We start from the raw sequence: 21,372 nt of genomic DNA, 5'->3' as shown, positions 1-21,372 counted from the left end.
GGTTAATAGTAGACTCCAGACTTTTCATTCGTGTCTCGTGTTCATATAACTTTTTCATTGTACTTTGTGATGTACACTAGGCAGTCACTGAACGGTTGTCTCACATCTTTTAGTCATTAGGGTGTTTGTTCGTTTTTATTTAATTGCATCATTCAGTTCAAGATAAACTTCTTCGCCATGAAGATTATTTTAAATTCGTCATAGTTTCTCTTGTTTGCTTAGAACATCTCGAATTCTTTAACATCGATGTCCTTTAAAAAAAATTGTGTAAATTCAGTGGAAAATGAAAATATTTCATATTAAAAACTCGCTCAAGGGAGGTAAGTGAATAAAAGCTAGCCACGCTGCGTCATAGTGTTCCTTTATTATTCACCATTTGTTTTGCATTTCTTACTCTAGAACGCAGAATAACCAATAACTGTCTTGCCAATCTTGTCACAACACCTGCACTTAAGGTTTGTCCGACAAAGGTCTTGATTAGCCTGCACAGTCTTGGTGTGGCACGTGCATGATCACAGGCCACGCTTGATTGACAAGGAAGAAACAGAACTAGGCGTGACAGGCACCGTGTCAGCCACGTTGTAAGACAAGGTCTCTGACTCCTCTCTCTCCCCCGACACCTGCACTTGACGAACATCAGTCATGGTATTCCCGGAAGTGACATCTTGTGAACCCGGATGTTACAAATCACAGATATTCATGAAGATTGGTAAAGATAGTAACTGATTCAGATTAGCTTTGAAAAAAATAGAAATTGCTGATTAGGAATAAAATATTAATTGTGGTGCCCTGTGGCACTGTATGCTATTTTTGTTATTATTTACTTTATTGTAACATATTCAGTACACTACGGACGTCTACTTTATACATAAACAAATAAGTGCTAATTAATTAAAATACGGAGTGTTGCATTTTTGCATTAGCTTCGCTTCATCATCTTTCTTCGTACAATGTAAGGCATACGTAACTCACATAAAAACATTTTCTTTGAGGTGTCCAGGATTCATGTGTGATGTCCAAAAAAGCGGGAGTACTTGTTGAGGAGAAGGAGTCACCTGCCCCTTGGCGCCTCCGGGTATTTCCTGGAGGCCATCAATACTGCAGCGTGCACTCAGCTGCACGGTATAAAAGACAGGACTGGTCACAGTTCGTCAAGCAGGTGCTTCGAGACGTTTGGTGAAGCGTGCCATCAGACAGTTTTACTTGAAGGTAATGTTTGTAGTTAACCTCGTGACATAGGTTTAGCTCCTAGGGTCATCATTCTTCATTACATTAACGAATTGTTACTTTCTCTCTATTGTATTTACAAATATAGTCTGGACTTCAATGTGTTTAGGAATTAAATTTTCATTTAGACTTTTACTTCGCTGCAGTCACAATCTTTCTGTGACTTATACATGTACTCGTACAGGTCCTAAAGATCTAGTGAAGCATACGATATTGCTACGAACTCAACTCAGTCATTTGAAAATACAATTGTACCCCACTAGCAATTTCAGCAAAGAGCTATTTTAACCCTTCCATAAGAAAGCACTGTTCTCAGCCCCCTTATTCAATCTTAAGTGCTTTTGCTGTTCATTCCTAACACATTCGTCTGACGTACGTAGGACACCTTCTGGGCAGACCTGTACCACGTGACACCATGAGGTCTTTCCTGTGTCTCACTGTCTTTGTCATTCTCGCGGTGACCCACACGCAAGGTCGAGGCTTCTATCATCGTTACAGACAACTTTCAGTGTCTGCGGCTAAAGGTGAGAGCTTGGACGAGTTTGTCCGAATTTCTGTCCAGAAGTCCGTCTACGTGGAACTGGCTGAATAATAATAATAATGTTGTTGTAGTTGTTGTTGTTCTTGATGATGATGATGATGATGATGTATCAATTGTAGGCTGTCACAGCCGTTCGGTGGGAGACTCGCTCAGCGTGTGTTACAAGCTCTTGACAAACGGGAGAGAAGCCATCTTGCAGTGTCCTCTTGGCAAGCGCTACAACCCCTGGTCCTGCACCTGCGACATCGCGTTCCCAAATGGTCAGTTGTAAGATAAAGGTGAAAAAGTCAATTTCTTAAACAATGTACATTTTTTATCCATGGACTAAGCACAGTAAGTAAATTATTTCAACTGTTCTGAGTGAATTACCGTCCGTCCCCCCCCCCCCACACCTCCAACCTAACTCCCTTGTCGTGGTGAATTTCTTTTTCCACATTTAAGGAAACAATATTTTCTAGTAATCTCCTCCGTTTGAGAAACATTTTTGTATCTTTGTAGAAGTTTAAGAAATTATATAAAAGTGACTAAGAGCCTCGGCTCCGTTTTCTTTTTTTGTAAATTGAATAAATACACTCTTCTCCTACAGATCCCCGTCGCCCTGGGAGATATTTTTGTCCCCAGGGAGGAGCCAGAGCTACTGCCGTGGCGCAAGCTTTTGCAAACGCTGTCGCTGCAAGGCGAACCACGGCGAACGCTCTGGCCAGCGGCGTAGCGCAGACGAACGCCAAAATGGCGGCTCGCACGAGGGAGGATCAAACGCTTGCCATAGCTCGGGCCAGGGCACAAGCCGCAGCACGGTCGGGCTTGACTCCACCCGGGATCGTTAACACGGCCACTTCGCGAGCCCAAGCTCAGGCCATCACGAGATCTCTCGGGGTCTTGCCGACAAACGTCTCGAACATCCGGGGTGGCAGAAACGGAAATGCGCTAACACCAGCCAATGGCAACGACGTGAGCTCGTCAGGACCTGTGTTCCAGCTGGATGATTTAGTCGAAGATGGTTTTGATGATGTCTTTGATGACTTAGCTGACGATGACAGCGTTACACGTGACGACGATCTCAACGATAATTTTGAAGATTTTTTTGATGACCTTTTTGACGCTGACATCAATGACGCGTCAGGAAAGAGGTTCCGACGCAGCCAAGATGGTGATTTTTATGACGGTTTGCTAAAAGATATCTTCGACAACGACGGCTATGACGACATCTTCGACAACGATAAATACGCCGATCTTTTTAAGACTGATGACACAAGAGATGATGGAGCAGACAGAAACGATGACAATTTCGACCAAAGCTTTAGTCTCTAGCTTACTGAGACTGCGGTAGACGACCATAACACTGAGGTTTTTCTTTAAAAGTAGATCTCATACATTGTTTATGATTTATATCTGGTGTTGTTGAAACCGTCAAGCAAAATTTTACAAGTGTACAGCTTACTGAAATTTTTAATAGTGGGGAATGGAAAACAAATTGTAGATGCTGAATTTTGATTAAAGAAAAACTAAGCATAAACTGACACTGTTGATTGTATTTATCGTTTGGTTTGCCTTGTGGATTATGAAAAATGTGTGATTCCCGTAAAAGTATCAGAGCTTTTTCGAAGATTTTCAGTGCCTGGCTTGGTATACTTTACACTCGTATGCTCTATCACGCAAAACCTTTTATAAACCGATTAGATATAATAGAACGAACGCACACTTACCTTTCATACCACGACCTATTACACACACAGACACACAACGCTCGACGAGCCCCCTTAGATGACGATGAGGATGAAGAGATTTGTAGGTGAATCGAATGAACGAGGCACAAGTTTAGATGAATGTCACTGAGAGAGTTGTAACGAAGATGGCGGACGAAGTCTGTTGTTTTCCCCGATCACTCGGCCATTTTTAGAATAATTGCTGTTCTCTTATATATGACGTCATTTTCTGCTACAAGTGACGTGGATCAAATGACGCACAGATGACGTCAGACACAAAACACTAAAACACAACTCACTACAGTGTAACAGACTCTGAATGCCTTTACATTGTAGACAGAGGAGCATGTCATGAGAACACGTTATATTCAGCCTTCAGATTGTAAGAAATATTACCTGAGAAGACAGATGAACATGTCATGAGAACACATTACATTCAGTCACGCGCTGATTTCCTACCTTTACACGGTAATGTGCACTGGCATGCGCGTAACCATGCACACATGCTAGCGTGCTGTTAGTGTTCAAGCGATGGAAACAAAGGATAAAATAGTCGTTTATTTCTTGCTGAGCGATTCCGGCGGTGGGAAACAGAAATCATTTTGCGAAATGCTGTATTACACGAGAAATTCTCACAGGGTGCGTGAAGTCATTCGATGGCAGTCTGCACAGTTTGGCTTCTAATATTCAGCAGAAAATCTACACTTGTGTGATAAGCAAGGCTGTAATCTGCATTATTTATTTCTCTATTTATTTGATCAAACAAGTCTGTTTTCATCAACGAAAATCTAGAGACTTCGTCTGATAAACACGAGTGCCGTCATTGAAGTCAGGGGCGCTCACAGAAAGGCCGGTAACTACATCGCGTAAAAACTTTCAGTGCATTTACCTCCCCTTCTTCGTAAACTCTCATGTCTTTATTTATTTACTTTTTGTGGCACAAAATGTAGTCTGCTAGCGCTTTCAAATGAATTTGAAAAGCGTTTTCTTTTTAAAAGCTACAGCAAACAGAATGAAAAATATATAATGGAAAGAAAGACAAGAAAGAGTGCGTCCAATTAATAACAAAAAGAAATGAGCAGGAAAGAGCAACCAAGCTGCAAAACTTCAGAATGCAAACAAACCAAAAAACACACCACAACTTTGTGGCATTACCCGCGTAACACGAATTGTGTCATACAATAATAATGATAGTCATAATAAAATAGCGCTTTATTCATACACACACTCGTATACACAGATACAGTCAGATGACACAGAACTAACTGTACAGTTGGACACCCTCCGAAAAGTTACTGAAGGGAAGAGGCTGCAACAAGAAGCTATATCACATTTAACAATTCAGCAAAAAGATGCATAACCAAGAAGTCAAAACCTGCCTTTCCGGATGTTTGCCTCAGAACTTCAACAGTCTTCTTTATAACTACGGACCGAGAAAAAAAGACAAATTACAGGGCAAAGCAAAAATGGTTTAATTAAGTTTGATTGATAGATGTTTACGTTCTAAGTCATGTCCGAGCTAAATGTCGGGTTGTAAAACGACAGCTTACTTACAATCGCGCAAAACACAGGCTTTATGGGGTTCAAGGTCGCCATGCTGTGTTGTGTGCGACAACTGACGGACATTCATCAGACTCGACGTCGTCAGGACGCATCCTGTATTCTGAGATCGAGAATTGATGAAGACAGCACAGTGATGAAAAGCTGAGCGAAGGGAAAAATACTGAGAATACAGAGAACAGTGTTACAAACAGTAACACCAAGTTTGAGAGTAGCTACTGCATGCTTCGGTAGGGCAATGGTTGTGTCTGGGTAACAAGTAGAAGACTACCATTACAAACTGTATCAACCTCTTCCGCCGTTACTAGCGTTGAGACGAGAACTAGCAGTACAACCTGTACAGCAAACTAAGCCAGTCACCCGCACACAACATCTTTCACAAGGGTAGGGGGCAACCGAGACAAGTCTGTTCACATTTCTCGTAGTCTCGCCTTTCCATAGATTGCAAGCTCTTGGTGCTTCTCGCAGCTTCAGGCTGGAATATATTTCGCGGTGCCAGTCTGTCAAACTGCCGACAGTATCACATCATCTCTCCACCCTTTCTTTTCCAACGGGTCCGCCTACGTCACGGATTAGTCAGTTTGGGGTTTTCCCGAGAAAGAGTAAACATGGCAGGTTTATCAACAAACCGTGTTTCAGACGAGATTGTAAATAAACGACTGTCTTGCAACACAAAACTGTGACCGGACATGTCTTAGAAAGTCTGTCTCTATCATTTAAGTCTATCTTTTGCTTTTCTCTGTAATTCTTTGACGAACAAAACTATCCAAAATTAAACGTAATAAGTATCTTCGATTATAGGAAGAATTCCATCAACAGCAAGCACTCAGTGAGTGGAAGTCCAAGTTTCAATTTTACATCACTGGCTACTAAATCCGTGAGATTGAACGACGGACCAAAAGAAAGAAAATAGCAACAGATGTAGGCAACACAATATATCTGCTCCCTTTTAACTATATGCAGCATATTTTTTTCCAAACTCTAAAAGTATTTATTTTCTTTGTCAGAGTTTATAATCCTACAGTGTCTAATTTGTAAAGAAAAGTATATGGAGCATTAATGATAGTCATTTAGCTTCCTTGAGTGTTAAGCAGCGACAAGCTCTCAAAAACACACTAAAGAAAACTACAAGAAAGCTCTACAGGACTGAGGTCATAGACCCTTGAGGCTGGTACCTACAGGTCTACCGTACTAACATAGCAAGTATATGTACACCATTCAAAGCAAAACGATTAGTCCACTTCGCTAATCAGCTTATTCTTTGTAAAAGAGGTTTAAACATAAGAATTCATAACACTTGTCAAAAAGATTGCATGGATTTCCAGCACAGTCCACAATATATCAAATAAAAGTTAATTAAACAGAGAGAGAGAGAGAGAGAGAGAGAGAGAGAGAGAGAAATACAGGACATCATACATCTACTTTTTACATTCAGGCACTTTACAGTTTCAATTACACGTGAGCTGTAACTGACTTGTTGACTTTTGTTACTTAAGACATTGTCTCCTGTAGGTATCTATTATTAAAGACTTTCATTCTCTTTGAACTGATACACATGGATGTGGGTGAGCACGCATCATTAGAAGGAATGGGTTTTGTTATATTCTCAAATAACCCTTCTTGTTTGTTCCTCATCCTTCGTTGTGCTTCAGAACGTGTAAACTTAAAACACAGTCTAGCTGATACAAATATGTGTGTGGATGAGTACAGTCTCGTCACCACTGTCTTGGAACTGATTGTAAACTGGTTTTAACATCAAAAGTATTTCTAAGGAAGATGTCATTGACAACGCACTCCAGCGGGGAGAACACTCTCAGGACAATGCTCAGTCAGGAAGGACTCCACCCGGCAGGCGTCCAGGCGAAGTTCGGACCCTGTGCACGCGACACCCGTCACCCAGGTGGTCCTGTTTGTCGCACCCTCGTGGAGATCCATGTCGGAGGAGTCGAACTCCCTCCCGTCACGGTACCCCATCTGCTTGCAGGCCACCCTGGCTTCGTAGCCGCTCCACCCTCGCGCGCAGATGGGCAACCAGTAGCCCTGGTGATGCCACTCCAGACGTCCGGTGTTCACATCACTGACCCCAGGAATAGACACCATCCGCAGCATGTGGTCTGAAGCAGATTGAAAACCAAAGTTTTTAATAATTTATGGTGAATAAAACAGACGCACATTCTGATACTTTTAAAATGAGTTTGCTATTGGCTTCAACAAGTGAACTAATTGTAAAGAATTTCTATCTTTTTATTTATTTCATTTTATAAAATCTACTACGGAAAATTACTCCTTACACTTGATTAATTTTACTTGAAAGCCATATTTATATCTATACCTTTTTATATTGTGTACTAGTGAGTGAAACATTGTCCAGGCTCGACTATTCTAACCTATTTGTTGCTCTCCCTGACCTCAAGAGGTCAGAATGATGATGCTCACATTGTATTCCGGAAGGCCGATCATGTCCCACAGCTTCTGAGCGATCTGCACTGGCTGACATGCCTGGACTTCAACCCTATTCCTTCTAGAAACACCTACTGTAGTCGGCTTAGCCTTATTGTTGCTTGCTCCACCTTCTACTCTGCGTACTTTCAAGCTTCTGACTGTTCACTGTGCATGGTTTGGCTGGTCGTGATGCTCTTCGCTGACATTCGGCATCACTCCCTACTGCCCCTTGCCTCATAAAACTCACTGAGCTCCCCTCCGGGCAAGGGAATGCGCTATTATTATTATTATCTCCCCTTCTATGGGGTAATGGCCCTTGAATAAACAATCTCTATCTTAGATGCACTCGCCCACACGTTCACACACTCAAAGATTCTGCCCTGATCAGCACTTTGATCCCGGAATACCTCGCCCCTTGCCCCACTCACCACATATAACAGAGAAGTCGTTGTCATGGCCACAGTCAGTTGCTTTATTCGGTCGAGTGACGAGCGGGCAGCGGAATGCGGTCAAACAACTGGCGTTGAACCTCCACTGGAGTTCCCTGCCCTTTCCAAAGAAGGCATTTCCGGCAGAAATCCCCCCAGTGTAGCCCAGGGACCGGCAGACGGCCGAAGCCTCTTGATGACCCATGTCCTCCTGACAAACGGACCCCCACTGGCCTCTGTAGAAGACCTCCACTCGCCCCTCCGTGAAATGTTTTCCGTCCACCAGAGCGACTAGCGGTTCTGAAAAACATTAGAAAAGTGAGTTGACAAGGCGAACAATCAAGAAAACAATGTGTACTCTGGACAAGTGATATCAAACTGCTGGGTAGACCCCGCACGCTGTAACAAAACACAAAGTAAAGCCATTACTAACTCACCACTCGTAATATCATACAAACCAGCAAAGACCATCAACAGACTGACAGCCATTTTCTTAATTTTAACAATCAGAGAAATAAAAGAGCAAAGGAAAAGAAATGTATGAAACGCTGACAGTCCAGGAAACAATACGAAAATGCAGTTGCAGGAATCACTAATGCTAAATACTTGACATAATGTATCGTCTTTGGTAATACTAAATATAATTATCGTCTTATGAGTGATAAGATGGCTGACATTCAAGTGGGAAAAACTCATCAGCGACAAACCAAATGAACCTATCACACATATGTAGCTGTTGTATGCTTTCTTCATTGCTACAAACACCCAGATTTTTGCGATACATCATAAAGTAATTAAGCCAGACCTTATTAGCACCTCATGAAACTCTCTCACTGTCTACAGTTCTCTGTGACAGATAAGTAGTAATTCTTTTAGCAACACTTTAACCTTTCCTCTGTGTGTGGCTCGAATCTGCCTTTAAGCCGGCAAACAGCAAAGACTGAAGAATGCCAGCACTGGGAAAGGAAAAGTGGAGAAAAGTTTGAGCCTGCAGTCACGTGACTGTGCCACTGCTCTCTATCGCCTGTGCCTTTGTTTACTCTCTGGCCTGTGCTGTTGCGTTGTTTACTCGAAGGCCTGAACCGTTTGTTTGATGTCATGGCCCAAGCATTCGGCGTGTATACTCGGTGCTTCGTGCTGCTGATCTACTTATCCTTTTTATTTGTCTACCAGACACGTGACATCATCATCATATCATCGTCGTCGTAGGAGGAGGAGGAGAAGAAGGAACGTGGAGCGATAACAGTGATGACAACATCAGTTATTGCAGCAGCGATGAGCTGTCATCAGGGCTCCAGAGAGGACCGGCCTACATCTTCTCTCCATCTGTTTCTGCTTTCTGTAAACAGCAGCACAAAGTGTCTGGCGTCGGCTTCATGCAGAATTCATCAAGCTACATTCCCGAGTTTTCCTTTGTCATCTGCTTTTTTTTTTCCTTCCGCATGGCACAGAGATTTTTTTTGGGGGGGAGGGCTCCCCAAACAATTATGCAAGGTCAAACAACTTCCATGCATGCTCAAACCTTTTTATTGCTCTAGATCAGGGGTCTCAAACACGCGGCCCGCGGGCCGAATGCGGCCCGCGAAACATTTTTGTGCGGCCCTCGGCCACGTCCGCGGTGTATATGTATGTTGTGCTTGGTGATTAACTCCCGCAGTGAAAATTACCCCCGTTATTAGTGACAGAGACAACGTCAACTTATTTTAATAAACTAAACTGCCTGTGCATGTAATAAACTACACTAAATGTAATTAATAATTATAAAAACTTTATTTTAGCATTTAACTGCAGTGACAGTAGTGTTCGTAAAATTTAATGAAAAAACATTTTCTTTTCGTGGTGCGGCCCGCTGACTGGCTGTTACTTTCCACTGCGGCCCACATGCTAATATGAGTTTGAGACCACTGCTCTAGATGATGCCAGAATGCCCTTTTTTTGAAACAAACAAACCAAAACCCTCTTTATTTGCATTTTTCTGGATGATGTTAGACACCCTCATTAAAATAAAAACATCCCCTGCTTGCTTTTGTCCTGCGTGCCGTCAGACACCCTCCTTCAAACGGTCTCCAGTAAGGGAAAGTAAGACGATGGTCTGGGTAGGTGTCTCGTGTTCCAGACTCAGCGTGTTTCTCAGAATTTACAAGTTTTTTGTTTTTGTTTTTTCTTTGGGTGGGGGTTGGAGGTGGGAGGCGTTGGAGGAGAGATGAAACCTTGGCTTGATGCTAGTAATCAAGTGTGGTGGTGTCTACTGCGAAGCTGTGCTTTCCTCCCTTCCTATCGCTAGACAATGGCACCATTGACCTGTACGCCACCTGGTGGGTGAAAGCTGGCATTCCGATCTCTGCAAACACCAAGGTTTTTTCCCTTGCTTTTAGGTGGTTTTTTTTTCTTTTTTTAATTTTATAGCTTCTGCAGTTTGATAAAAAAAAAACCAACCTATCATTGTCAGTGTTGATTCTAGTTTTTTGTGTTTTTGTTGAGCACTGGTTTTATTTCTTCTTAGGATGTGTTGCAACAAAATTCTGCTTTAAAAAACACCTTTGCAAGTTCCGTCAGACATGTCAGCGTGCTACCACGTGCACGATTATCGCAGTCGTGTCAGGTACACTACACTTGTCATGCCCTCACAGCATGGTGCCGAAGACAATGGCATGCCACTGCCACTGACATTTATAAGCAAGGTCTATGTGAAAGCCATCAAATTGGAAGAAATTGCCCCAAAGAAAAATGAACAACATGTGATGCCAATGTTTTGTTTAATGACATCCTCAGGAAGACGACCTTACTTATGTTAGTCAACTGGATCGACGTGCGAGTGCGCATGCCCAGTCAAACATACACCCACGACAACATTCACAGGGTAAGGTGGAGGGGGAGGAGAGAAATAAAAAAAAATTCTATTCATGTTCCATAATTGTGTGACGCCTGACATTCGTCTTTTTTTTACATATAAAACATGGGAAAAAGACAAGCATGGCAAGCACGGTTGTTTGTTTTTTTTTTCAGTCTTCTGTTGGCGTCAACACCAATGAGACGCCAGCCTCCAACTCATTCTCAGAGATGCCTTGCGGGTGATAAAATCAGATGTCACCCTCTGTTTGTTTTCAACGTGTCAGGCAGCTATTTACAACCTCCACCAGCTGCTGATTACCACAGCAAGACATCAGCTGCGCCCGCCACTTGTTCTCTGTGTAAGTGATACAGCTTATCTCAGAGGAGTAGGGGATGGGAGAAACCCTGATATTGTCCTTAAGCTACTTTTAATCCCTCTACATCTGACCTTGTTTTCAGTTGTAGGAGACCAGAACATTCTCAACAAAACAGGAAGAAAGTTCACAAACATGCATAAAACATTCGTTTATAAAGACATTACTTTTACAAAACAATTTAGTTTGGTCCTGAAAGGAAATACAAATTATGACACATGTACTTTTGCCGTTGAGAGTTTGAGAGTTTAGTTGCAGAATTGTCTGTGTATGTTAGTGAAGGAAGAGGATACGAGTCTGGGTAGAAAATACAGAAAGCGCGATGCCTTTATTTATCTTATTTGGTCAGACGGAGGTTCGATTCTCCCGGAAAGATGTCTATTTCTGTTTTTTCTCGGGGTCACGAGGCCCAGTTACAGAAATCTTTTTCATGTCATATTTTCTGATAGATACTAGAAAGTAAAAGCTAGCTAAGATAGCACAGGAACGGCTACTGAAAATGTTGTAGTCTTGATACGACTTATTTATATAATATAATATCATTATATTACTATTATGTTCATCGCGGAAAACAAAAACAAAACAAACAACAAGAAGGTAGGAGGGACGCAGTCACGTACCTTGGGGAAAAAACCGTCTTCAAGAAAGGCGATTGTACAGTGGGCTGGGACAAATGAGGGAGCGGAACAGAGAAAGGAGACAAAGAAAAGGAGAAAGTTCTCGCCATACACTGATCCAGTGGTTGTCTGACAAAGTGGTGTCTGACATCCGGTAGAGAGGAAGAAAGTAACGGCAAGAAGCAGACCTGAGAGCAGCTCCAGAAAAGCTCAAAATAGCATCAAGAGTATTTAAACAACGTCAAGAACAACTTCAGATGGAAGCAAGCAATCATGAAAGAACGACAAAGGAATGAACAGACGAAGATAAATTTTGCGAACCGTTTAAAATAGTCCTACAGGAGAATTTAAAACAACATAGAAAAGGTAATTCGGTGAATCAGCAGAAACATACAATCATCAAGTCTGGGGACAAACAGACAGCAAGCGTGTACAGAAGAGGGATAAAGGAATATATGAACAGCCTGAGCGTTTGACTAATGTAAATAAATAACTCTTTCAAAACAAAATATTTATTAAACATCAGAGTATTAAGAGACTTGTCTGTGGGCAATGACACGTGTCCATCACGACAAAGGGTGCCTACCGAAAATTGCTATTTATACAAAACAATTTGTATGCGACATCTACACTCAGATGTTCAGTCTGACATTCAGATGTTCGGTCTGATGAAATCGTCCAGAAGGTGGTAGTGACATGAGCAAAAATGCGCAGGAGGAAAGCCTGCCATTTCAAAGCTCTTCAGGTCCCGTAACCATGACAACATGGCGAAAAATAAACCAACAGTTTGCATGACATCAGCCATCCTCCCGTGAAGCATGTGATACCTTTCTGACGTCACCTGTCGGTTGGCGCCTCACTACAAACGATGATTTATAAAGTCAGACAGGAAGTGAAGGGGGAGGCAAAGAAGAGAAGATGACAACAGCGTCATCTACATCCCCCAAGGGCAAATATCTTCCTCCATTTGTAACTGCCTTGGCTGGAATCGTTGGCCACTCCACCCACTTAGCCAAATACTCAAGAACGTCTGTACTTACGCATCCTCTGAACACTTTTAATGGGGTGGGTGGGAGTGTGTGGGGTGGGGGACGGAAGATTGTTTTGGCACGTGCTTCCCCGCGACCGTGAGTTGCACAAGAGTCGAGTTCATGCTGCTCGATGTTTAGCGAGCAGTACTTCGACCTTTCTCGCCGCTCGCCTTCAGTTCCTTTTCCCTCCAGGTGGCAGATCTTGGAATTTCCACAGCTTCTTTTAAAATAACCGCTGCAGGAGTCGCTCGCCTGGATCTGGAGTGCTGGAGGTGTGCGGAGGAATGTTGGGATGTTTAATTAACTGATGCTGGCGAGGCACATCTTCCAGCCCTCACGATGTGAGCCGCTGTACTCATTCCTACTTATTTATTGGCTTGCTTATTTATTTGTTTATTTTATTCGTTTCCAACGCAAAGTTCAATTTCAATGTGCGCGTGGTAAGTTTGGTTCAGGATTGATACATCAAAAGATTTGACTACATTATTGTAATATGTGTCAGCTATGCACTGAGTATGTACTGTAAGGAATTCGCAGCACATAAATTTTTTTTTTTAACATTTAAGCCAGTTCGTCTCTCAATCTTTCATAAAACATGGGAAAAAAAAGTTTAAAGATGCTAGTGAACGCAAGGGCAGAGAACTGGTGTGGTTTTGCCTCCCCTGGTAAATCAAGTTCCTGTGAGCCGATGGATGTTACCATTCACCGACCTCCAGCCGGCTACCACTCATTCTCAATGTGAGACTACTAACCACGAGGCCTCACCACCTCCCCCTAAACTCAAAAATAAGACGAATCTTAATAATTTTCGTCCACAAACCTGCAATAATAAAAAGTCATACTATCAGGCTTGTTCGCGGAAGCATCGTGGAGAGAAAAACATTCGTATGACAGGACGACCGCGGGCTTCGGTGCTGCCGATGGTTTCTCTCACATCCGACATTTAAGTTTCCATCTGCAATCCCAGCATTCTCCAGCCTCATTCGCACATGTGGCTATTTACGACCATGAACGGTTTTTGTTGCAAATGGAAGAAGGCGAAGCACGCATGCACTTTGACCTCTGCACAAGCCTTTGAACTTCTGATGGCATCTTACAGGCTGTAACAGTCCGTCGTGGAGAAGGAAATCGTCTGATACGTTGACAGGCAAAGATAATGTAACTTCAGAGCAACTTTAGTGACCCCCAGGACTGGTGGGGGCAGCCACTGGGATGGCAACTGCATTGGAAGTAATTACTGGGATAGCGAAACACAAAATTGCAGAAACTGCAAGCTGGCAATGGATATTCACAACCCACAGAAACCGACTTCCTGAAACATGGCGAAAACGCTTAATGAGCTTGTCCTGCAGACCTGAATAATCGCTTGCTTTTTCCAGCGTGTTTCTCCGTTATTTAGATAACATAAAGAGCTTCTCTCATTTCTCATCTTTCCGGAACCGGATGGTATTAAGGTTGGCGATATATATATCTTAAGCTCACGCGCACTTTACACCCTAGTACTAATGTACTCATTAATTTAACCCTTGTTGTATAAGCAGTTGATAAAGACAATACATTTTTCAGACATAAAAATGTTTGACAGCTATTAATGTATTTTCAACTCAAACATGAGGTTGTAGACAACTATCAAAATTTAAATAAAAGAGGAAGTTTGTGTGTGAGAGAGAGAGAGAAAAAAAAGAAATAGTGTATTAATTCATTTTTTGCTCTACGTGTAATATATTTATGAAAAATAATAATGATCCCTCATATACAATCATGTAATTAAGATGTTGTCGATATGCTCTTTTTTTAAACAGAAGGCAAGGGGCAAAAGTTCATGGTCCTGTCTTAACCCAGTTCCGGTAACATTGAAAGTTCTTTGTTGCCGCAGAATGTTCCAGACGTGAAGGCAGGAATCCAAAGTACAGTTATATAACCAAACCATGGCACATATATTCCCCGCTCCTACTTTGAAGTGGGCTTTAAAAAAAACAAAATTACTGAGATGAAGCCAGCGCAGATGCGTCACAGTTTCAGGGCTTTGGCACCTCACCCGTGGGTGAGACGAATGATGTGATGCGTGCGTCCGTGAGTGTGTGTATATGTGTGTGTATGTGTGTACACGCTCGCACGTGTGTGTGTGTCTCACGTGTCTACACAAATATTTGCTGTCAACAGAAAGTCATAAGGTGCTTTGAGGAAGTTTCCTTTAGGAATTGGAAAAAATAAAAAAGGTCTTCCCCTAAACTTTCTTGTGGGAGGATGTGGGGTGAGATGTTCAAGATCTCACTTTTTCTGTGGCTAGATTTTTGTGTGGCGCCTATTTCCTCTCTTTGATGGTTTTTACCTCCCCCGCCCCCAGAAAACAAGTGTAACCATTGTTGTGAAGAACATGGGGGTGGGGTGAGGGTGGTGTGACGGTTATTACCAAGAGTGACGTGGGTTACATTTTGGACAGACCAGAGAAGTAGACGACAGGAACTGGGGACTCGGATTTTGCAAAGCCTCCTCTTGAGACCAGGATGGCGCAGATGGCAACGATTTGTACTTGATACAATATCCTGTTAGGTTCCTTTCATCTGATAGTGATGAGGGATGAGGCCAAAAACAACAACAAAAAATTGCAGTGGAGGGGGTGTGGGTGTGGGTGTGAGTGCCAAAGCACTCGCTTGATTCCATGCAATAAGGTTCACGGTTCACACGCACTTCTCTCGAGTTGTGGCACCTATTTATCGAGGTGAGGCTCCAATTAGGATATGTAATTTTTTTATGGCTAATCGATGGGAGGGTCGTCTCCGGATGCTCAAGATTCCACGTTTCCAACTCCTCTCTCAGCGACAGACACCACCCAGACCGATACCCGGCATTCTGTGTTGACAACTGACTATGAAGAAGGTGCGAGGAAGCGAATGTTTGTATTTATCAACGTTCTTTAAACACCTTTGCACGGCTAACTCGATTATACCTAAAGATAGGATCAAAGCTGGTGGAAATTAATAGTTTACAAAATTTAGTTCATTAGTCGTTGTAAAAATAAATTAGTTTAAAGTACTTGTAGCCTGAATGATAAATCCTATAACAGGTTCTGACATCACCGATAACCTAGCTAATGCTAGAGATTTGTAATGAATTAAAATAACACATTCCTATGAAAACAAGCTCGCCCTGGGGTTAGTCTGGGACAAATTTAGCGAGGCTTAGACAGAAGAAGAAAGTATGTTGAGAAATACTTGGTATTTCAGCTCAAATCACCTGAGCATGTGTGTGTGTTGAATGAAATGAGATGAGGGAAGTGAGAGAGAGAGGTGGTGAAAGAGAAAAGACTGGGTACCGGAAAAGCAGCAAAAATTACCTGTTAGACAAGTTGCAGCTGTTGGTCGCACCTTAACTTGCATAAGAGTTGTGGAAGGAAAAAAAATGATATCAGTTAAAATAGAACCTCTAGAACTTTCCGTAAGATGGCGTCGTCGCTGAGCAGAGGTATAGTAGAGGTTGTCAGTCTTGGGACTCAATACGGGTTCTCCTACAGCCCAACCCTTTCCTTGTTTTCATGCACTAGACGCACAATACGGACAGGCGCCAGGACGGGTTTCTGAATGTCACAAGGTCACCTAACTTCCAGCTTGGCTAGAAATAAATGTTGAAAGATCATCTCATGCTCATGGATCGGCGCTATGCTTGAGGCCGTTGATGTTGTAATATTTATCAAGAGTTATACATGCGAGTTAGTAGTCCATTAGAAATGCACGTACTTGTCTTACCTGGTTCTGCCAGCAGGCGAGTCAGGGCAGGGATGACACGCCTGAGTTTGACATTGGTGTCAAAGATGAAGTCCAGAGCCTCGCCCTGCGTTAGGCCTTCTCGCGCCGCCGCGAAATTTCTCGTCGCGTCGCTCGAGCGAGGCAGCTCGTTGTCCAGGGAGCGGGACCACTTCTGTTCATGCAGCATGCGCGTGGACAGCTCGATGGTACGGTTGGTGAGCCTCTCCAGATGATGCATGTTCCGGAAGATGTGCGGGATCCAGAAGGTGTTCGAGGCGATGGCCTCCACGATGTTGAAGATAGTCTTGGTGGTGTTGTGCAGGTGCCGCATATCCTGCGGGCTCCAGCCCAGCCCCAAAATGGCCGATGCTGTCTTGCTCGTCAACCCAAACTCCTTGCCCAGTCGCGCCCGTAGCTCCTCCAAGCGTCCGACCTCGTCCTGCAAAGAGGTCAGCGTTCCGGTCAAGGACGAAGAGCTGTGCTGCGCCAGGTTGGACAGAGCTCCCAGCACCTCCGAGCCGTTCTTAGCCAGCTCGCCCAACGCCCGAAGGAACTCCGGCGGCAGGTGGCAAGCACTACTCGTCCACAACGGTCCACGTGGCAGCTCGTGTCGATCCCGCGCGCCCGAGGAAGTGAATCTCCCCGATGAACGAGAGTCGCTTGGACTTCCAGGGCTGCCGCGACTGCTGGTGTGGTCGAGGTCGCTCGTGTATTCCATGGCTTCCGATTGCAGATCCTTCCGCGCTACCTCCGTCTCCAGGCTGTCGGTTTCGTCAAGAAGCTCTTCGCTGACTTCTTCTGACCTCAGAAGACCTCTGGTGTTGAGGACATCATCTCGAAGCTTTGACTGGAGAAATGTGAGAGACTAAAATATGAGCGAGTGTCATAGAGAAAGTCCTAAATTACCGTCTTCCTAGCAAGAGCTATAACCTTGTGATTCTTTTCTAACACATCATCAGTGTGTGCATGTTTAAAGGGAGGAAGGAGGAGAGAGAATGTGCGCGCGCCGGGTATTCCGTAATTATTTCCCATGAGGTGACCTAAGAATTCAATAAAATCTCACGTAGAGGGATTTATTGTTACCGGATGAGTGCTGGTTAGACATGCCTGGTGGTAGCAAAAAATAAATAAATAAAAATAAATAAATAGACAAACAAAAATTAAAAAAAACATTATATTTGTGCGCTTCCTTGTGATTTGGATATCCCGAGCTGTCAAGTGCATGAAGCGAAAAATATTTGCGGGACAAAGGTTTCCCTGGCGGGATCACTAGCAGAGCAACACAGGATATACCGAACTATTGTCTCACCTAATTTTTAGTGCATTTCACTGAGCTAATGTAAATAATTGTTTAATGTTAGTGGTAGACCATTACAAAGAGCTAATGTAAATAATTGCTAAAGACCATTAAACACAGTTGTAGACGACGGCCATCACTACCTGCTCTTCCATTCCCTATATTTTTGTCTGTTCTGTTAGTTTATAATGTATATTAGAATTCAAATAAATTGAACGAAAATAATCAACATAAAAATTTAATCAATTAAAATTAAAATTCATAACATAATTCTCGTCGTTTAACCAAAAGCCCCGTCACATGGCTAAGCCGGATTAGTGGCGGGCAAGCTGCCTCACCGCCCTCGTGATCGAGTGTGTCATCGTCTTCATCTACCTGTTCGTCGGCGATGGCCTCCGTGCTGGCCAGCAGGCGCTCGATCATGCCAGCGGTGTGACGCAGGTAGGAGACGGCGTCGATGACGTTGTGGGTCATGTTGGCCAACGCCATCAGCACACGCCCGCCATCTCCCTTCTCTCCACTCTCGTCCTCTTTGGCTGACCTTTCACCCTGAATTGCATGGCAATGGTCACATGAGTATTATTACTACTATTTAGAAGAAAAAGAAACGATGGAAGAAGAGGATCTGCAAATCCAACATCCACTCTTTCAATTTTAATCTTATTATCTTTTTCTCGTCCCTTTTTTTCTATATTGACGCAAAAGTAATAACTGCGATACATGGAGATGTTCTCCTTGTCTTTCGTCTTTAACAAGTTTTCCTGTCAAAAACTTACTTTTTTCTCTCTCTCACTCAATCTCTCTGCTTCGTTCCCTCCTCTCTCTCTTCCCGTTCTCTTTCTTTCTCTCTAAAACAGATGAATAAGGATGTGGCATAGTAGTTTCTCACTGTAGTATTTTAAAAGTAATTTATGTATTTAATGTCGTGTGACTGATGTTTTCCATTAGACTGGGATAAGTAAACACATTTCTTTCTATTTATTTATATCGTCAGTTTTTGTTACGTTTTACTTCCGCATTCTAGCATTTCCCAAGTCATTGTGGTGTCACTCTCATGATACAGGGAGAAGGCGTCTTCTGTTAGCATTCTTATTCTCTCCATCATACCTTCCAGTGCCGCCTTCATTCTGCTCTTACCTTCTTTTCACGTTCCTCTTCGTCCTTGACCCTTGCAATGCTGATGTTGATGAGGTCAGTGAAGTGCATGTCAGTCTGCCGCTTTATCTCCGCGAACCTCACGTCCATCGTCTCTTCCAGCGGCCGGAAGTCGACGTCACAGCTGACGTTGCGCGGCAGGTCCTCCAGATACTTGATGATCACCGCCATGTCTTCCTGCAACGGGTTCTTGACCGACTCGGCAACCGCCGCTAGAGTCGTCTGGGCAGCTTTCGCCATCCCGGATTTCACCGCCTCGAACTTCTCCTCGATGTTCTGGTTGGCGTAGACGATGCTGTTGGCGATGTCGTCAAACATTTTTGTGGAGTCGGCGCGCAGTGCGCTGACGTCACGCGCGATCTGAGTCGCGGACTGCTTGGTGGCGCGGTGCTCACCTTCCATCCGGCCAAGCTGCCCGCTGACCTCCGCCACCGCGGCCGTCGTGATCTTGAACTGATGGCTGACGTCACGGAACTGCCTGATGCTGTAGAAGTTGAGGTTGCTGACAGAACGCTCGAGAACTGACATCCGGGCACTAAGCGAGTCGAACTTATGGTCGATGATGCGCAACATTTCCGTTAGCAACGTTTCTTCCAGTGCGTCGGGCTTGGATGGCTCGGACGTCGCACTTCCGGCCGGAGTGGTCACTTCCGGTGAAGTCACTTCATTGTCTGTGGAGCGTGCGTGGCACGGCAGTCGCGTTGAGAAAAGACCAAACAAAAAGATCATAACGCATGCGCAGCAGCCATTCCAGTGAAGTGATCTCATGGTGGATGATGCTCCAGAGGACTGGGACTGGTCTGGTGCTGTGCGAGAGTTATTTCCCCGCTAGAGATAAACGACTGATCGACTATCTAGGAGTTAATAATACATTTGAACTTCAAATAATAAAGTTCTAGAGGCAGATAATAACCGTTTCAAGAAACTTACGAGCTATGTGATGAGACACATCTGATACAATCCTCTCCGGCTGTCCTTGACCTGTTTGCACCTAACATCTGACACAAACTCTTCTGTCCATGTTGGTCTTCTCGTGTCTGCTACTCTCGGCACCACATTCACATTCTGCTTTGCACTGCGTTTTGACAGACTTCAGTGCCATGCTGCAGTCCCCAGCAAAGAGTGCAACAGCTGTATAATCCCACGCTTTGCGCTTTGCTGGCTAAGGTTCATTTCACCCAAAAACGAACATGAATATTTTGGGCTCCGTCATTTTCTGTTGATAGTTTTCCTCTGGTGCAACATCAACGAACTTCACTCCGAAAAAGAAAACTCTCCAGCAAGACACTGTGGCGAAGAAAAAACTACCTGTTCCCAGCCGTATTGTGAAGTCTCCTTCATTCACACTGTCCTCCGCATCCTTGGCCTCTTTCCTCCGACGCTAAACCTCTTTGTGAAGTTGCATCGTTGGGGTTATCTATCTGTGGGCCAACTGGATGGGAAGTGTAACGGCAGTCCCAAGGCTCACAGACAAGCTACAAAGCTCCATTGTCCTGTCAGCCTGTTGCCTGTGGTGCTGTGTTGACGGAAACCCTCTGCATCAGCTGTTGATGCTGCGTGTACACTCGCTGTATCCTGCTTGCCAGCATCTCATACGCTGCGCGGGAGTCTACTACTCCCTCCACCCGCCTAGAAGGCACCACCCGCCTCCAAGTGTGGCATAGCCGGCGTGTCGGCTGACACTGTCTCGCCTGCTTTTCTTTTTGATCCGGGCACTCGCCTTTATCCGGGTTTTTTCTTGTATCGGCGAGAGGGAGTGCAGACGACAGTCTTTGCTGGCTGATGTCACTCAGTGGAAGTTTCGTAGTTCACTGTGCATGTGTCACAGTTATCCTTGTAATGTGTGTGTGTGTGAAAAAGTAGGCGAAACTCCACGCTTCGTCTTTGTTTGTTTGGTTGTTTGTGGGTTGTTGTTTTTTTTTCTTTTCAGTCGACTGCGTGGTCAAAGTTCACAGCAAAGGGGAGCAAGTCTAAACTGCGTGGGTTATGGCCCCTGTCAACGCATCACATCCTCTTTGCACCGTCTCTGCCGCCTTAACCCTCTCCGTCCCGTTCGCAGATCATAGAAGTCTGGTCCCGCTGGTCTGCGAATTTCTTGTCTTTCCCTAAAGTCCGATTCTCAGTTTTTCGATGGGAAGATAACCTGCAGATCGGCACCAGGGTTCGGATGGCAAACTGGAATAATGAAGCAAGCAGGCAGCTGAAGGCAGTTTGAAGTGAGTGGGAAAATGGGAGCAGGTTGCGGAGGTACGTGTGGAAAACTGTACACTTACAATGGCAGTTTTCAACACACAAACACATGCCAACATTTTGTCATTTCATATGAACGCACGCGCGCACATGCATCCAGATGGTGCTATCTGTTGATCTTTCGGTAATGCTCACCCACACACGCCACATCAACCTCTAACCCTGC

General features: G+C 44.0%; 2 protein-coding genes across 4 annotated transcripts; one reads left to right on the top strand and one right to left on the bottom strand.

Annotated features, from left to right (window-relative positions):
• Positions 1-156: 156 nt before the first annotated feature.
• On the top strand, positions 157-3,375 carry LOC112563522. 2 transcript variants are annotated; one of them, XM_025237459.1, is made up of 4 exons: positions 157-1,209; positions 1,608-1,751; positions 1,888-2,028; positions 2,355-3,375. In XM_025237459.1, the coding sequence occupies exons 2-4, from the start codon at positions 1,643-1,645 to the stop codon at positions 3,077-3,079; spliced, it is 975 nt and encodes a 324-aa protein (XP_025093244.1). In that variant the 5' UTR covers positions 157-1,209; positions 1,608-1,642; the 3' UTR covers positions 3,080-3,375. The 2 variants fall into 2 exon arrangements, with proteins under 2 accessions (XP_025093244.1, XP_025093243.1); XM_025237458.1 differs by having other exon boundaries at positions 157-1,751.
• Positions 3,376-4,671: 1,296 nt separating this feature from the next.
• Positions 4,672-20,718, bottom strand: LOC112564734. 2 transcript variants are annotated; one of them, XM_025239759.1, is made up of 5 exons: positions 18,939-20,718; positions 18,177-18,350; positions 16,496-17,351; positions 7,905-8,204; positions 4,672-7,148 (listed from the first exon to the last, which is right to left on the bottom strand). In XM_025239759.1, the coding sequence occupies exons 1-5, from the start codon at positions 19,722-19,724 to the stop codon at positions 6,814-6,816; spliced, it is 2,451 nt and encodes an 816-aa protein (XP_025095544.1). In that variant the 5' UTR covers positions 19,725-20,718; the 3' UTR covers positions 4,672-6,813. The 2 variants fall into 2 exon arrangements, with proteins under 2 accessions (XP_025095544.1, XP_025095545.1); XM_025239760.1 differs by having other exon boundaries at positions 16,505-17,351; positions 18,939-20,716.
• Between the last annotated feature and the right edge of the window lie 654 nt (positions 20,719-21,372).

This window comes from Pomacea canaliculata, linkage group LG5 (genome assembly GCF_003073045.1).
Source record: "Pomacea canaliculata isolate SZHN2017 linkage group LG5, ASM307304v1, whole genome shotgun sequence".
Taxonomy (NCBI): Eukaryota; Metazoa; Mollusca; class Gastropoda; order Architaenioglossa; family Ampullariidae; genus Pomacea; species Pomacea canaliculata.
This window is presented reverse-complemented; position numbering and strand designations above follow the sequence as displayed.

What these genes read in the sequence shown, in the direction of transcription:
- LOC112563522 (XM_025237459.1), top strand. Translation starts at nt 1,643, where the DNA reads ATGAGGTCTTTCCTGTGTCTCACTGTCTTTGTCATTCTCGCGGTGACC. An exon ending in TTCAGTGTCTGCGGCTAAAG is followed by an intron (nt 1,752 to 1,887) that starts GTGAGAGCTTGG and finishes TATCAATTGTAG; the next exon opens with GCTGTCACAGCCGTTCGGTG. An exon ending in CGACATCGCGTTCCCAAATG is followed by an intron (nt 2,029 to 2,354) that starts GTCAGTTGTAAG and finishes CTTCTCCTACAG; the next exon opens with ATCCCCGTCGCCCTGGGAGA.
- LOC112564734 (XM_025239759.1), bottom strand. Translation starts at nt 19,724, where the DNA reads ATGAGATCACTTCACTGGAATGGCTGCTGCGCATGCGTTATGATCTTT. An exon ending in AGGCCATCGCCGACGAACAG is followed by an intron (nt 17,352 to 18,176) that starts GTAGATGAAGAC and finishes ACATTTCTCCAG; the next exon opens with TCAAAGCTTCGAGATGATGT. An exon ending in GGCAGAACCAGGTAAGACAA is followed by an intron (nt 8,205 to 16,495) that starts GTACGTGCATTT and finishes AATGTTTTTCAG; the next exon opens with AACCGCTAGTCGCTCTGGTG.